Here is an 18,627-nt window from a genome sequence, read left to right as displayed (position 1 = left end):
AAGAATCAGTTGACTCTTGTGGTTTGAATGTGATCTCTGTTCATTATGAGGCATCTGGGATTTCAGTGGGCCACTATCATTCTTCATAATCCCGTAATTTCTTTTTAAATCATTATTTAAAGCAATCCACCAAAAGTGAAATTACTTGGTTGCTGTATTTCTTCCCTTGTGTGACATTCAGGTGAAGACACCCCATGAGCTGGTTATAGTTGAATCACTGTTGTGTTACATCAATCAACGATAAACAAACACAAAAATAGATATTTATCTATATGGGAAAAAAAACCACAGATTATCACTTTAAAAGACAATTATGACCACAGTGAATCTCAATTTTCAAGAGTGCCCCTTCTCTTATCTGAAACTTCCTGTGGAAAACAGCTAGCATGTGACTCATTTCCCTACTTTAGATGACATTTGCTTTCACTCAACTCCCAACCACACTGAAACCAAACTTCCCAGTGATACTGAAACCAAATGACTAAGAAACGTACACAAACTAATTAAAGCTATGGAGTGCTTTGCTCAGCTGATGCAAACGTACATATGGAAAATTGCACTCGCCACCTTGCTGGTAACGGACCAGTGAGTCAACTCAACGTTTTGATGAGTCCAAAACCCAGCACTAGTTAGAGGTTAGAGCTAAATACCGAACACTGGACATGGTGTGTGTATCTGCGTGTGTGTGTGCGTGTGTGTGTGTGTGTGTGTGTGTCCCTGAGAGGGTGATGGCACAGAGTGCCAGAGAGCACTGTATCTCATCTTCTGGACAAGTCCTTAATCTGTGTGACCCAACAAGGGATTATGGGGTACTGGGGGAGGAAAAACAGGACTTGAAAATCGTCCTTCAAGTCCGATGACCGACAGTTCAGAGAGTTTGTGTGTTTATGCGTATGATACAATCTGTCTGTTACCACAAAGGAAGACTTGTTCTTCCTGCAGATTGTATTGACCCAGAGAATGATATAACGCAATTTACCCCTTTCTCCATCTGTCTTTATTTACCATGAAAGCATTTTGTGGTAATAGCTAACCAGTGTGCTGTGGCGAAATTCAAAAACAAAGTAAAATCACTGTCAGATGCAAATATACTGGACAGTTATGACTCATCAACTAAGTCATTTGTTTCTCACATAAAAATAACTTAAAAGCAAAGGAGAAAAGCTCCCGCCTCTGTAATAAACAATATTAAAACAATAATACTGACAAAAGTGGCCATCTGCAGCTCACAGTGCCTCAGACTATATATACATACAGTGTCACTGATTATAAATGAAGCTGTTTCGTGAAGCAGCTGCAGTGTTTCTGCTGCTATATTTAGGGTTTCTTCTGCTATGGGTGTCTTCATACAAAGGATTTGGTTTTAATGGATGAATGTCTGAGGGATTTATGACACCAGACACTATCAGTGGGCCTGAATGGCTCAATAGATAAAACATGAGCCACGTGCTGCCATATCAGAGCTCCGGTGATGGCCTGCTGGATGGAAATGTTGGCTTTAATTTAACTCCTTTAGCTTTATTTTCACATCATGTCAATTTTTTTTAAAAAAAATCCACGATCTCAGCTTCTTAATGTCCTCATTTGAGGCTTGATATTCTCCCCGGTTAATGTAATGGCCCCTTTTATTTCCTTTGTGGTTCCCAAAGCGGGGTCAAGGGATTTCCAGGGGTCCTTGAGGCAATTCCAGGAGGTCCCCTGAAAAATGGGCAGTAATTTAATTGAACTATTATTTCAATCCACAGAAGATACCATAATGAAAATATGAATAAGGATTATTATTTTGCATGTTCATGTTCCCCCTGATGGCATCACATTATCAATTCTGTTATATCTTTCTGTCCACAGTCATATCTGACTACTAAGTAATACTAAAGTACTTAAGTAATACTAAGAAAAGTAATACTGAAAATCCTAATGATGGCATGATAGAACAAGGGCTGGTAAACTAGCAAAAATTCTTCTAAAAAATTAAAGGGATGGAAAACCCTGTCAAAAATGTGGATTTTCTTTAGTATTATTTAATAGTTTGAGTAGTATCTTCATCATCTACCACGATTTGACAGTTCCCAGAAGTCAATGATGGCAATAAAATGGAATATTAGGGTTTGTGTTTTCTACAGAAATGCATTCCAGTGAGGCTGGGTGGGCTTTAACTCCCCTTGTAAGGTAACAATATTGTCTGGACTCTGGTAAGACCAACCAGCTGTGCAGCAACATAAAAATATCCTTTTGTCTGTGATATTGCTGTGGTTACTGTATTTCTGCTGGGAGGAAAAGAGACTGTGTTCTGATCAGATCCGATCAATACAGTAGAAATGACTTGATTTCACCCAATGATGACAATTTCACACACATTTCACATACGGTGTGTTAAATGAAAACATCTTCACTCACATGATGGAGCTTGTAACTCATCATGAGGTGAAACTCAACTCAGTATAACTGATACATTCAAAGGTGTACGGTCTCAGAAATGCTCCCAGCTGGTGAGACGGGTGACATTCATTGATTTTTTTCCCCCCCCGACTAGTCATATCTTACCATTATTCATTTGGCCTTTGGTAGGCGTTATAAATTTCGGCCTCGGGGTAAATGCACCCGCTGAATGTCATATTTATGTGTCATGTCAGCTGTTTGTGTAGGATCAAAACATCGGGGTTGTCACCTCTGTCTGCAGCCCAGGGGGATTTCCTGGACAGTTGTGTGGGCTGACTGAGCTTTGTCTGCTCAGCTCTGCATCAGGGCCACGTGTGCCTGAATTAAAACCTTATTTAAGAGGATTCGGGGCAGATGGCGTCCCATTGTTTCAGGATGTTTATTATTAGAAAATGAGGTGAATGGCGGAGGTGGAAGGCGCCCCTCTGTTTGCCTGCCACACCCACTTTCAGTCAGATCTCACTGGAATCGGGGTCTCACCTCATTTGCTTTCTCATTGGAGCGTGTGAGCCTGCCATCGGCCAATCAGAAGCCTCTCTGGCAGACAAAGGGCTGGACCAGCCCACACTTCAATAAAGCAGGTCTTATGATTATTACAGTCACAAAGAGGCTCTTATTGGTTAAAGGAGATCCAATCAAAATTTAAATTAATTTTGTTTTAATTGGAAGTTTAGAAATGATCTAATATGATCTTTGTTTTTGCCTGCTTTCTGGATTCCCACTGGAATAATATGTTGAGGATAATGGAAATAAGTCAGACTTTGCTGTGACATCCTGGATGATTTTATTTACACTGAATCTGAATTTAAAGTCATTATGTGACTATTTTTTGTTTTTTGTTCATTTGCAGGGCTGATATGGCTCTGAAGCAGCTGTTCAAAACCACTGAAAGTGTTAAATTAACTCTGATGGTTTAGGTTTATGTTACATTATTAACCCTGGCATACTGTTGTGTTGGTTTTAGACTGCTGGGAGTTAAATTACCACTGACTGTTTTCCAGGTACAGACATTATGTATCCTGCTCCTCAGCCTCACCAGACCCTCATGGCCGCACAGGAAAAAAAAAGTAAAAACTCTGATTAGTCTTCCCTCCTCCTTCCCAGAGTCTTACTTTTATCCACCTTCTGCTCACAAACACTCACAGCACAGACCATCTTCTTTCTCTCTCTCTCTCTTTTAAGCTTTCTGTCCCCCTCTGTCTCCCTCTGTCCCGCCCTGACTCCTTCTCTTTCTCAAGTCACCAGATGGCAAGGGGGTGGTGTGTATGTGTCTGTGTGTGTGCGCGTGTGTATTCATACTCCTGCACTCATGAGTTTGCATATTTACATCAACAGCACATTTTGTCCGATACAGCAGCCCCTCTGACTCATTATGATAAAAAAGAAATTATAATAACCCAGCTGCACCTGCAAAACTGAGACAGACTGATGAAATAAAATGAAATTTAGTGCTGACAAAGTGGATAAGGGAAGGATATGACAACCCCGCATCATCAAGTAGGACATTAGGGAGGGAGGGGGGTCATAAAATACAAAACATCCCGCCATCAGCAGCGTTTTCATCCTCGGCCAAAGTGGGATTGCAAGTGACGTAGGGGCCAAAGCGTTATCTGGCATCGTTTGGGGGCCGCTAATCTGCATGTGCAAAAATAAATCCAATCTGACAGCGCCTTTGCATCTTGAAACGGGATTGTTAATATAGAGGAAGAGAGTGCTAAGCTTTGACAGGGAGAGAGAGAGAGAGCGAGCGAGCGAGGGGGAGAGAGAGAGAGAGGGTGTGTGCGAGGCGAGAGAGAGAGAGAGAGAGAGAGAGAGAGAGAGAGAGAGAGAGAGAGAGGGAGAGAGAGAGAGCACCAAGTCACCAGGATATAGCATCCAGATAGGTACAAGTGCCACAAGGAGACTATTTACCAAAAAAAATGGATGGGACAAAGCCGGCCATGGAGTCCAACGCGGAGGAGACTCAAGACGAGGGACAAGAGAGCAAAGGTACGCACAATCAGCCGCTGTCATTTGCGCGTGTTTTGTGTTTTTTAGGCAGATATGCGCGCATTGTGTACGCTGCCAGTGTGTATGCGTGTGTGTGTGTTTGCGCGCGCGCCAGGCTGAGCGGTTTAACCTACTTGCAATGGCTTCTCGGTGCGCGACACAATAGCGACGTTTTCTCCTGCGGCTCAGGCTGGGGCCCCTTCACCTATTTGCAAGCCCTTTCTGAAAGCCAGTAAACACCTCTCCGGTGCAGCCGGACCGACATTATTCCCATTTCCAGCGCGTAATTTTGCGTTTTTGCGCTTCATTGTGCGCGTTCAGAGGCTGCTGAGGGGAGGGAATCGAGGGGTGGGTGGGTTACAGGGCTAGGGAAGGTGCACGATCTGCTTTATGGTGCATATTAATCCCAATTTGCATTTGCACTGCCGCACCATCATCACAGTAAACCTAATGAGGGGAGAAATAAAGGGCTTGATATGTATGTGTGTGTGTGTGTGTGTGTGTGTGTGCTGCGCCCTGCCCTGCGTTATATTGTTTCCGTCAGGTGTGGATCACCGCCGCAGAGGAAGACAGCTCCACGGCTTCGATTATTATCTGCTTTGGTGTCTGATCGATGAGCAGCTCGATGGGTCGAGGGTGTTGCGAATTTTGCAACAGGACGCCCGTGTTTTGCTCGATGCCCGATTTTATTTCCCTGCAAAACACACAAAGGATCAACAGTGGTAACACTTGACGCAGAGGGAAGGTTATTATGTCCATCACTTACTGCCCGCCACACGGCCCTATTAATGTAACGTCCTTAGGGTGCGCGCACACATACACACTCATACACTCTCTCTCACACACACAAACACACACATACACACGTACACTCACTGAGCTGTGGCTTTGCAGTGGATGCTCTAATTGAAATAGTGGGGTGATGCTGTGAAATGGGCTCCCATTAAATTCACACGGCTTACTTGAGGGATTTTTGATTTAAAAAAGCAACAAAAAACACCATAAAAGCTTAAATCTCGATGTCATGTCATGTGTATGGCGCTGACCGTCATTACATTTGACTAACAATCCGAATTTACACACAGTAAACTCTTGCTCTGGCTATAATCCTATTGAATGATATTGCATTGGCAGAGGTGTAGGTGTGTCTTTGTGTGTGGGAGGTAGGCGGGGTGGACTTGACGCCCATACAGAGTGCTAGTATCTGATTTGTTTTTATTGTGGCCTGGTTGTAAAATCACACTCACCTATGTTGGAGATGGAATTGTTCATGTAATATTATTACTAATATCACTGCAATAATATATTGTAATATCACCAATGTGTCAGGTAAAAAGAATAAACCCACCAAAACACATTTCATATTTACTGATATTTGCTGAACATGGATCTTTATGATTTATGTTGCTAGTGTACATCATGGTAAGTGGCGCTAGTCTGTTATAAGACGTATAAGGATGCAAAAAAATAATGTTTTTACAAAGTAGTTGGTTCTGGTCACCAACTGGAGGTCAAAGTTCACCCACATTTGTATTTGCAGCTGATCTGGCGTGACTCCCATCTGTCCAGTCAGCTGCAGAGAGCAGGATACACAAAGTTGAGCCCAAGTCAGCGCTAATGGGCCAAAGGGGCTTTACACACACTCTCCCCTCACAGCAATGTCCTAATTACAGTGTTCCCCGGCTTTTTTCCTCTTCCTGTCCTGCAGTTTTGCCATCAGTTTTCACATGGACCAGTGTGGGAAATTGAAGTTGTCGCTGTTCTGTTGTAATACCTAAAATTAATTGCTCACTGTGAGAAAATGACTTGATTTTGTCCCTTAAAATGGTACTATTTTGGATGCAAGTGTCATGATTAATCTAAAAGCTTCAGTAATATTCCAATATGAGTTGCTGATAATACACAATGTCACTTTTTAATAATAGATATTTGTAGATGACCTGATCATATCCTTATGGCGGGCCTGTTTTAGACCACAGCCCTCACATAATTTAACTTGAAAACATCTTTAGAGTAATTTACGATTCTTCCTGCATTAGTTGGCTGAGATAATTCAGCCAGGTCATGATCTATATGGACAGGTTTTTCTGCTCCAGAGCCATGACGTAAGGTGCAGAAGAGCGGGGTGTCCCTCAACAGTGATGTTTTAAAGACATTACATCATCCCCTCCTGAGGCACACCGCTACGCATAGGCCGGTGTCCAATGAGAGCCCCTGCCATGGCGTTTCAGATGATCGAGTGGGCGAGCCTGTTTGAATCAGACACTCCAGAGAGCAGCCATTTTTAGACGGAGCAATTAACCATTTGAATCCCATAATCACCATTTTATGTTGATTACCACGGTGAGGCATTGCACTTTGCGGTTCCGTGGGCTGTTGCGCTCCAGGTGCACTGTTGCACAACCGAGTCCACCCACACCAGCAGCTCTGCGAGCCTGCCGAAATAGATTGGATTTGAGGATGGCCTATTTGTCGGTGCTATCATTTGTGTGTGTGTGTGTGTGTGTGTGTGTGTGTGTGCCTTTGACATCTGGAATGTGACCATCAGCTTACAGCATCCATTAAGATGCTGAAGATTTACAGTGAGGGCAAGAAGGCAAGAGCATGCATGTAAGAAGCTTGCGTTTGTGTGTGCCAGCGCTACTTCCTCTGATTTGGTACGGCGCATTTGTGGTTTAACAGCTGTATTAAAGCAGGTGGATGTGGTTTTTGGTGTTTTCCATGCTATATTTATGAACCTGGGGGAATACACAGTATACACAGTGTCAGCTAGAAGATGTGGGTTTTTCTCCATTGATCAGTTGACCCAGTAACTTTTGAACTTTTAGACTTGGAAACCACAAAACAGATGCTTTATTTTTCCGCGTGATAACAGTTTCACCTTCAGGGGCAACTATATGGAAACTAGAAGCCTGAAACTTGAACTACTAAAAAGACAAGTCTGGCTCAGCCCTGAGTTTAGTAACAGTTTGTTGTCTGAATGCTAGGACTATATTTGCTCCATCTTCTAAAATGTTTCCTGAAAACAAACATTTGCCATTCGTCGAGCTGTTTTATTCAGCCGATTTAATAAAATTTTATCCAGTACCATGGTTGAATATGAATATATCATTTTGCAGAAACAGATAAATGTCACTCCTAGGATTCCAAAATCCACTACTAGTATTGGTATTATCCAATAATAGTTTGTAGAGGTGAATACAGTCTAAAATCCAAACTTTTGGTGCAAAAGCCAATATTACCATGACTTTTTAATTGATATTAACTGGAAAAACATGGTCTATAGAGATGAATACAATTGGAGATAACTATTTTTGCAAGAAAACTTCAACATTTTTGCAACAAGTTCTCCTCATGGGAACTGAGCCCGACTGAGCTGCACAAAAACACTTTTAGGCTTCTGTACGAGTAATGTTAGTCTCAGTTCTCGTGTGGTGATCCCTCCAGTATATGGCTTGGCGGGAAACAGTGCACTCTCCCAGCATGCACCAGCATCAACGACACGTGTTCACACTTTTCACCGTAAAGATCGCGTTCATTAGAAGCGACTACATTAGTCACCTTAATTACAGTAAACAGTCCGCGTTCTTGATTGCGGATGCTCACAGGGAGAGAGGAGCGTCTCTGTAGTGTCTCTGCATGACACTGAGCCAAGAGTAATTATAAACTGGAAAATGAACACAGAACGCGGGCTTGGTTTATAATCCTAGAGGGGGCAGAATAGGGATTGATCTTTTTGCATGATTGCTCGCCATAATCTCTAGTCTGTGCGTCTATAGATGTGGACCGGGCTCAGGACTCGGATAAAGACACACCAGCCAATGGTATGCTCTCTTAGGTGCAATTATGTTTGATTAGTCTGAGGTATTTTGGGCAGAGACAGACAGAACCTCCCAGGTGAGCTACAGACATTGTTAGGCTCTAATTCTGGCCACACACTAGGATAATCTGATCATTTTAGACCCAAACTGTCCCAAATTGTTGGGGCTGGTCCTGATTTCAGACTTTCAGACTGGAGTCGATTGTCTGCCCAGACCATCACGTAGCATAAGGGCTTTACAGATCGGAAAAGTTGCATCAAATAAGTTAAATGAACAATAATGAGTCATAATAATGCAGGGGTAATAATTTGGAACACATCAAGCCTAACTACCATTACCTTTTTTCCAATGAGCCCTACTTACTGTACCTCAAATTCTCTCTAAGAACCATTCAGGCCATGTTGCTTTGTTTTTTTGTTTTTTTTGGTGCATGTTATGTATTTTAATGTGCATATTAATAAATACTGACTTATCATTAAGGGATATGTGTGATACCACATCTGCCTAATAGCGTAGTGTGTGCACATCTACGATTAAGAGACAGGACAACTTGTGAAATCTGTCATTAGGTGTGCAATGTAGTCTATTCTCCATCTATCTCTATCTGGTTGGTTGGTTAGCACACACCTTCCTTTCCACACACACACACACACACACACATAGATGTGCGCCCACTCTTACGTAACTCCGCGCTGGGCTTGTTGTCCTTGGTTATGAGGTTCAGATCAAAATAGTGAGAGATTACATCATTGTCTGGAGAGGCGAAGGGTTTTGTCGCTATTTTCTGCAGTTGGGGGCAGAGCAGTCGCACTCGCCGCCTCTGAAGCTCAGCACCCTGAAAGATATCTGCTCTTAATCGCTTTTAAATTTCCTCACAGAACGCTGAAATCAGGGCTGTTTGACTCGCGCACCCTGCGGCTCCGTCTTAGCAGATTAAAGTAAGAAGTTTCAGGCCGACACGTTGAGAGGATTGAAGAGGCAGTCGCTGATGAAGTTATGGTGGCTGATTTTTATTGGCGCCACCTGACCAAAACTGTTTGGGAACTCTTCGTGATGCATTTTGCTCCCCATTTAATCGGTTACTTGACTGAAAAGCACAGAAAAAGTCACAGTTTCCTGGTCTTTCACTCTTTTTGAGTTTTCATATTTGAGGTAGTGTAAAGGTAGTGCAGTAATTCCAGAGAAAATGTACTTTTTTTGTGAAATCATCTCTTTCTCATATGCCTGCCTTCATAGAATCTGACAAATGATTACTGTTAAGTGTCTACATTTTAATCTTCCATCTTTGTGATATTTGCATAATCCTATGGTGTTACACTGTCCTATTTATGATAATTTCCCAGTGATGACCCCATGTTAGCCTAATACAACATTCAGTGGTCCAAATGAGATCCTACAAACAAATTCTTAAATGTCTGTGACCGCGATAAAGCAAGTGGAGATGAACGGGGGTGGCATCAGGACATCAGGAAGAGGCCGCGTGGGACAGTTTTGCAGGGAAGGCTGGGAGAAAAGCACCGGGAGTACAGGCCAGCTGAGTCCATGTTGTGGCCTCGTCTCTGAAGGCCAACCCCCGTGGAGCGATGCTGTGTGATGGTCATCAGTCGGGTCATGAGGCAGGAGAGAGAGAGGGAGAGAGAGAGAGAGAGAGAGAGAGAGAGAGAGAGGACAAGAGCAGTTCCTGTTGGTTGGGCGAATATCCTTGATGATATTGCACAGATTCTCCTTCCTTCTTTTATTGCCCAAAATCAATTTTTTTTCTCCCTATCATTATTGTTAGTAGCAGTCTGGTCTCCAGGATGTCACCAAACTACTCCAACCACTCAGTTTTGCTCATAAAATAAAAATGTGTGGCTCTTTTCACACTTGAGGTAATGCAAGTGAAGTTAAAACTGGGTGCCCACTGGTGGCCTGGCTATTCTTGTGCTGTGGTAAATGGATTTCTTACCTATGTAGGCCATATGTTTCATGTTATTCGACCTTGTAATCCACTTTCCGTGGAAATAGCGCAAGCAGCTTTCTCTAGGCACCCGTTTCATGAATGTAAATTATCAGAAAAGACACTCATGGAAGTAATTAATGTGTAGAGTATACAACATTTTTGCATTAAGCATGTAAACACAGCTGAAAGCAGCATTGCACGCAGAGTTACTACAGTTGGAGGTTTTCCACATTGTGCAGGGAAAAATGTTTTGCCATGAGTTGGGAAGGTAAAAAATTAAAATAAATCAATAAATAAAAAGCCGTAAATTGTTTCCCTTAATGATGCAAACAAAACTTCAAGTACTTGAAGCTGGCACACTGTCAAAGCTTGTGTTACAGTTTGCCAGGTTTGATAAAAAAAAAAAAAAGGAAAAAAAAGAAACGATTATTTTTAGTATTTGAGCTGTCCCTTTATTTTTTTTCTTTATTTTTAGAAATGGGAAATAGTTGTAAACCAGAAGCAACAGCTGATGTCTTTTCTTCCTTGACATGTGGCTTCTTTACATAGCTGCTCGCTGTGGCTGCTAACACCCTCCGGCCTTGAAATTCCCTTTTATTCCTCGAATCGGACGCACCTCGCGACTAAATTTCCATGAATTTCCCAAAAATTTCACCAGCAGTCGGAACGCTGATTGTAATAGGAGCTGATTCGACAGGGGACATTTTCCACTTGGGCAGACTATAATTACGCAGCTGTCTCTCTCTCTCCCTCTCTCACAAACACATCCTCACACACACACACACACACACACACACACACACAGTGTTATTCCTCCACCTAAACTCTCTTAAACTCACTGTTTCCCCAAGTATTTCCCTCTCTCTCTCTCTCTCTCACTCCTCGATGTGTCTTTCCCCTCTCTCTACCTCCCTTGTTTGTTATTGCTCTCTCACACACGCGCACACACACACACACGCGCGCACCTCGCCTATTCTCCTCTCACCCTCAAGGTGTATGAGGTTGCGAGAGCATGTGAAAGCCGTCACACAGGGAGAGGCTCATGTGTTCCTCATTTGAAGCCATTTGCCCAAAGCATGCTGTCAGCCTCCATCTGGATACGTGTGTGTGTGTGTGTGTGTGTGTGTGTGCGTGGGCGTTTGTGTGTGTGTGTGTGTGTGTGTGTGTGTGTGTGTCAGTGTGTGCGCTTGTATTTGTTTACGTGTCAACGACCAGGAGTCGTTCAGGGGAATGTCTGTGTCGGTGCAATGGTTGCGCTGAAGAAAGGGTCTATTTTTGTGCGCACATGTGTGGGCGAGACCATGTGGTGCGCTATTGTGTGTTCAGATTCGGCTTTCTCACTCCACGCACTGCGCTCACATTTACATTTAAAAGTGCTTTTTTTCTCCATTTGCATGCTTACAAAGCAAACAATATGTGATATGATTGCGCACTAATTGCTATGTTAGGTATGCAGTTTTGGGAAGAGTCCCATTTAAAAGGTAATGAGTTACTTTCCCTGATTACATAACTAAAAAAGGAACTGATTACATAAAGTATTCATGGATGGAAACTACTTTTGCATCTCGCTCTTAAGGACCCACTCCGATGAAAAATCAAGTTTTTAACCTTGCTAACATGTCCAGCTGGTGTTTTTCATTTGCTACAAGACAGATCAGGAGCCAAATAAGCCTCTCCACTTTGAAACGGGAGCGTGCAAAGGACAGATTCAAAAAGAGACTCAGATGGGCAAGGCTCTTGACGCCATAAACCTGAGGAACCAATCCCATCAACTCATGGGGCGGTGCTTTCCATGTCATTAGGGTTTTATTTAAAAAAAAAAAAAAAAAAACAATCAACAAGACCTGGAAATGGCTGCTACACATGAACAATATCAGTGTAACTAAGAGTTTTGCAGAGAAAAATATAGATTTTTTAAATGTATAGATTATCAACTATGATACAAGTTATGAATGAGTGTGTAAGCAGGCGCGGGGTGGAGACGATCAGCATATGAATAGGGCTACATGTGCTGGAATGCACTTGTGTAATGATGCATTTCTCACTTCCCACCATCCTATATCGGAGTATAATCAAATGAAGAATAAGCTGCTAATCTATTTGTAACAATGTTTTCCAGTCAGCAGATATGCTTTTCTACCAAAAAATTGTGAGCGAAAATGAAAAAAAAAAAATGGGGAAAAAAACACAATGATGGTGTTCCAGCGTTAAAACGTAGCCAATAACAGATCACAGGAATTGCAAGGCGGACGTGTCTGCACAAAATAATGCATTACCTCAACGCTGGCTCCGTGCTTGCCCCTGTGTGTCTGCGTTAGTCTACAGCGGGTATATGAATAGCAGCAAGTGGCAGGTTGGCGCAGCATGCCTTGTTCCTGAGCGATGCCAACCTCCTCTGGCCTTCCTCCATCACCCACTGATGCCCAATCTGCTCCTCTCATCCATATCCCATAAACCGCCTGATGCCGATTAGCACTCGTCATCATTAGATATGACTGACATCAATAGATGGCCCCGCCTGTACTGTAACGTGGTGTGGCCCCGGTGACTTGGGGACATTTTGGCTCCGGGCCTCTCTGTTTTGGTCCTGGTTTTGGTTCAGCTCACAGCAATAAACCTGTTGTTCTTTGGATACTTTGTGTCTTATGTTTACACTTGCATCTCATATCATCATATTTATGTTGGGGCTTTTTGGTTTGCGGTTGCCTTGCATGGTTTAATGAATATGGAAACACTGAATTGCTGATGAAAGATAAACAGCCCCAGAAAAAATGGTGAATTGCATATATTTCTTTTTTTTTTTTTTTTTTTTTTTTTTGCTATCTAGCACAGAGCCTTCGAAGAAATTGTTCCTTTTTTCATGTCCTCATTGCATTTTAAGTTCTGGTTTACCATCTGTTTACCATTTTTAATGAATAGCCACAGCAAAGACCTATTTTCTGTATATAAATACACAGGTTTGTTTTTCATATGTTACCGGCCTGTGCAGAAAATGTCTTTGTTTTACAGTAAATGAGACTCTCCACAGTGAATCATATTTGAGAAACCAAGCTCATTTGGACACCCGCGCCATTGCACCACACACACACACACACACACTAGCGCACACACACATAAAGTGCATACCCAGGCCCTGAGGCTGCTGGAAAGTGAATCTCCATAATCACATCAAGGGGAGGGGAGTGGAGGCGCAGGGGTCCATGGGAGGGCCACCGACTTCTTTGACATCGCAGGGAAAGCAACATTAGCCAAGTTGGTTGCGTAACTGCAGAGGCAGTGACTTAGCCGGCACTGCTGGCCAGAGGGGCCATTTTACATTTAGGTGGGACAGGACTCAGCGACTAATAGCGCTCCTTACGCTCCGCTGAGTCGGCCGATTGCGATGCGGGACAGACAGGTGATCACGTGGCGACTGTGGGTTTGAATACAAGATTGCTAGGAAAAGAGGCGGGGAGTAAAGAGAGGCCCGTTTCGATTAAGAGACTTTTGACACTGAGGAGATCAGAGTGTAGGAGGTCAGTGGACGCCCTGCCACCTCACACTGAAGCTGTGCGAGTTTGAGCTCCTCTAATGATGTGCGATTAATTGTGCTTGCCTCATTATCTGAAATAACTAAAAGGAAGCGAAGAGTGTTAGATGAAATAATACAGATGATGATAGTGGCTCCATGGAGCACACTGAAGAAAATACCAGGAATAGGCCGATATATTGGCTTTAAAAACATAATTTTATGCAGATATGAATTAAAAATAGTTTCTTATAAGGCGGAGAAGATGTTGGAGGAGGGATGGATTGAGGGTTGAAGAGATGGAGGGATGGGGGTGAGCGATGAGGACGTGGTCTTTGTTCCCCAACTTAGTTATAAAACATCATATCAATATTGGCTGATTGGGAAATTGGCACTCGTATGATCATTTTTTTCCAGGAGCATGTCATTTAATACAACTGTAAAATCAGCAATGGAGTAAAACTAACATGATCTTTTGCTTTAAAAAAACAAACAAACACATTTTTTAAGACAGGCCTTTCTGAAAAGCTGAACCTGTTTTGCATCTGCATTTGTATCACAATTCTTACAAAAAGCCATATCGGTATTGGTTATTTTGGGTAGGAAAATATCAGATATTGGTATGGGCATTAAAAAAAAAAAAAGAAATTGAGTGCATCCCTAGAAATCTCCATTCATGTGCCTCCACAGAGTGGCATGTGCAAGCTGTTAGAGCTTTCTGAAAACGACTTCAAATAAACTTTGACCCAGGTCCGTCATTAACCTCCATTTACCAGTCTTAGTGTTGTCAGCTGTTGGATTATATGTCAAAAACACAATTTTTGCATGAAATGGGAGTTAAAGTCTGCGGCCGCTATCAGGACTAGCACCTTCATGGTTTTAATCTGACCAGCAGATTAGAGCCCTGCAAAGGTTTTTAGGTTACTTGTGGTGATATTAGACCAGGGTGGGTAAGTACACACAGGCGGGATTAGAAAACATTATGTGACAGGGTGGCCGGGTGGGGGCGAGAAAACCGTCCCACAAACACTCTGACTTATCTTGGGGCAGAAATAAAAAACACGAGTTTCACAGAGGGACGGAGCTTTTTCACAGCAGCCATTTTGACCTGAAATAGCAGGTAAACACAGGTTTTACCAATGACATTGATTAAGGTTTTCTTTCATTTCAGTGTAGCACAGTCTTTCCAATGAGCCCGCATGCACAAGAGCAGGACCCTGGCTCTGTTAGACCTAAATGGAACACAGCCTTCATTAATATCATCAGCAACACATGTTTACCTGCTATTTCATGTGAAAAAGCTGCTGTGAAAAACGTCTATTCTCAAAGACACATAGTCCTAATTACAGTGTGAAGCAGTTTCTGTTATTGGCAATTACTGTAGACGTCAGTTTTGGAGATTGGATTGAAGAGTTCATCTTCAAAGAACTATTTATGCATTTAAAAACTAAAAAAACAACTCATAAAGTCATTATCTGAACCTCATTGTTCAGTATTGCAGTATTGCACTTTATAGGTCAAAAGATTAATGGATTAATCCGTTAATTGATTAATTATTCCACCCCAACGCTGATTAAAAAAAGGTATCACTTTCTCAAATCAAGACTTAAATTAACAACAGTCCTTTAAAAAGTGCTGTGCTGTGTTTTTAATTGCAGATTTGTGAGATTGTGTTACGCTCTTATTCAAACACAGTGAAGGAGTGCAGAGCGAGCTGTAGTCCCACACTTTGCTGGATCACAGGTGGATCTATATCAGACAGATATGAAGTGCTGCACTACGCTGCACTCCCACTCTTCCCAGGCAGCGGAGGAGTGTGAAAGCACTCCAGCTGCAGCTCAGCTGGCCTTCACGCACCAAGCGACAAGCAGCGGCACGGAGACAAGGAAATGCACCTCACCTCCCCGACAAAACATGAATATTTGATGACGCAGAACATGACTGTTGCTCTTTAAAGACTAAATGTATGCATAGCCAGTTGTGAAGTGTGCTGCACTCATTTAAATAGTTGGAAATAGTATAAATATTCAGTGTTAAAATCTTGTTTTTCTTTCAAACAAGGAAAAAATCCACCAGTGGGATGAGATAATCCCACTTGTTTCCAATGCAGTTTCACTTGTTTGAGGGGCTTTTTCCTGGGAACTAATACAAATATGTAGAATAAGGCAGATTTTTTTCTACTCGTTTAAAGAAAAACAAGATTTAAACATTAATTATAAGTCTTTTTCTTGCAGTGTAAGTTGCACTGATTGCTGTTTTCCCGTACTCGCACACTTATAATTGATGCTGCATGCAGAGGCGCCACCACTGAACAGGGTGCTTCAGATGCAAACATACAAGCAAGCTTACTGTAATTTATGCCAGATGAAGAATTTGTTTCTGTGTGTGTGTGTGTGTGTGTGTTTGCATCTGTGTGTGAGCATACATGTCCCATCAGTGTATGCATTTCTGTCTATTTGTATATAATTTTTTGTATATTCATTATGTATGAGTGTGCATGTGTGTGTGTGTGTGTCTTGGGAGTTGGGGCTGTTGCCCAGCTGTCAGAGTTGAGCCCAGACTGGCCAGAGAGAGAGAGAGAGAAAGAGAGAAAGAGAGAGGGGGGATTGAAGTGGAGGATGGGTGGGCAGCAGCAGCGCAACAAGGCCTGCAGATCAGCAGGATGAAAGTATTGATCAGGCAGCAGAGCCAAAAACGGGATTTGAAAAGCCGTTCATTTCATCATGCTCGGTTTCGCCGGGCCAGATGCTGACCTTGTGGCCTCGGCCTCCATAACGCCGCATAACCAGCCAAGGGTTTCTCACAAACAGAGGATTAGGGTCAGCCATGCACCGTGGGAAAAGGTTTGTGGTCGGGGAGCGGTGATGGCCGCTGGGCATGATCCTCTTACCTGGCGTGGAGCATATTGTCACCTCTTGATCGACACTGCAAACAAGCCGATTACTGGAAGCATTTTTCAGATGACTGTGTGTTGAATGGGAGGAGGGGAGAACAGGAACAGTTGCGAAATGATTTATCGCAGGAAATGAAAAGGAAACGCAAGTTCAATACCCTTAAAGCTTGTGTAGGTAACTTTATACAAACGCTCTCCCACCCCTCCCACCTGAGATTCACCACCTGCACTGTGCACTGTGTGTGTGTGTGTGTGTGTGTGTGTGTGTGTGTGTGTGTGTGCAAGACATGCTTGGCACTAATGTAGTGACGCCTTCTTGAGGTGAGTGGTTGTTTAATTCGCACCAAAGGGATTTTTAAGAAACGTTCAGCCCGGAAGCTGTGCCGTTAGTTTGTCTTAGACGCCCGTGTGTGTGTGTATAATGTTGACTTGTCAAAATCGACTTTACTGCAAAATCTTTCAAGTTGAAATCATGTGGCGTGTATGCTGGAGTTTATGGTGAAAACCTCATATCACCAAACTGCCAGCTGTTAAGAAACTGGAGCAGCCTATAGTCGATATTTTGTGGCCATAGACATTATCTTTAAATTTGAAAAAATCGATGCAATATTAAAAAATATTTAAAAATAAAAAAAAATAATAAAAAAAAAATTTTAAAAAGAGACCGAGATAATGATAACTTAATTTTGGAAAGGAAGGGGAAGACATGGATACGCTGATATACTGTATTTAAAAAAAAAAAAAAAAAAAAAAAGACAGATCAGTTTGATTATATTGGTAAAGTGATAAATCAGTCTGAACCTACTTTTGCTCTTATCTAGTGGGTTGTGAAAGAGTTTCCTCAGCCCAGGGGGTCTGAGAGAGTTGGAAAAAAAAAAAAATCTGTCAGGAAACCCTTTTCTAAAGTCAAAGGTGGAAACATCAACACCATCAAAATCAGAGAGGTTTTCACACAACATATGAGCATGTGTGTGTGTGTGTGTGTGTGTGTGTGTGTGTCGTCATGCCTGTAGTCCGCTCTCATCAAACAGATGGGGCTTCTTTTTCATCTGCAACTCATCTAAAGCAGGCAGCAGCCATTTGAATTCGCTCATCAAGAGATGTACCCTTCTCTCTCACACACTTTTATTTTCCCATACCTCTCTCTCTCTCTCTCTCTCTCTCTGGTCCTCCACAACTCTTCTGGGAATCTACCCACAATGCACTGTGAGGAAATTGCCCCATAATGAATACGGTGCTTTCTAAATTGGAGTAGCGCCCCAGGCAGGGACCAGACCGGCCGCTGAAACATTCGCAAAGCTTTATTAACGCTGTTATTCCTCGGCAGATGCACTGTGCATAGTAACAGTTGGGGATAATCACTGGGTTGTACAGTTTATGGCAAATCATTATCTGTCAGCATCGTCGATGTAATGTTCTCCGTCTCCCTCTCAGTCGTAGTTAAATCTGCTTTATAGGTACGACGGACGGGGGGGGGGGATCTATGTAGCCAGAGCAATATGGTACATCAATTGAGGTAATATTACAGCCATTAGTAGATGACAGGTAATAACTGCTATTAAAGGAGAACACCAGGGTCACTTACAGCTACAGCCCATTCACTTCCATCCAGCTTACCTCTCTTGAATACTTTAGGAAATTAGATTTTTTCGTTAACATTTACGTTTTTTACCCTCAGCATTTTTGAACTGCAACCTCTACAAAATCAAACTCAAATTAACTTCTGTCCCGGCCGATTAAAACTCCCCGAATGGCAGTGTGACAGGTTTGCAAGGCGACATGTTTTGTAATTTCTTGGCGGCGACTTCTGTTTCTTCTTTATTTCTTCGTGCCGGCGCCAAGGAACTTGCACATAATCAGAGTGGTAGCATAACCAAAGACTGTGGATAAAAGAAAGAGTGCCTGCTCGATTCGGAGAGCCTGGCAGAGTCGCCGTCTGACCAGCCGACCCATCTGATGTTTGCTGCAGCCCTCTCCAAATTTTGCCACATATTTAAAGCCACTTGGAAAAAACGTTCTCGTCTTCTCCCGAGAT

At 42.6% G+C, this 18,627-nt stretch overlaps 1 protein-coding gene across 2 annotated transcripts in view; it reads left to right on the top strand.

Moving 5' to 3' along the window:
• Positions 1-18,627, top strand: part of LOC115372587 (neuronal membrane glycoprotein M6-b-like) — a 47,690-nt gene that overhangs the window by 11,399 nt on the left and 17,664 nt on the right. Inside the window, exon 1 of one of the 2 annotated variants that reach the window (XM_030070620.1) lies at positions 4,002-4,428. The exons of the other annotated variant lie outside the window; for it this stretch is intronic. Coding sequence (XP_029926480.1) covers positions 4,359-4,428 — 70 coding nt within the window. The 5' untranslated portion in view covers positions 4,002-4,358. Of the gene's footprint in view, positions 1-4,001; positions 4,429-18,627 lie in introns of those variants that run through there. 2 annotated transcript variants of the gene reach the window in all.

Source organism: Myripristis murdjan, chromosome 2 (assembly GCF_902150065.1).
Source record: "Myripristis murdjan chromosome 2, fMyrMur1.1, whole genome shotgun sequence".
NCBI lineage: Eukaryota > Metazoa > Chordata > Actinopteri > Holocentriformes > Holocentridae > Myripristis > Myripristis murdjan.
The sequence above is the reverse complement of the archived record's forward strand: the minus strand, read 5'-3'. Positions and strand labels throughout refer to the sequence as shown.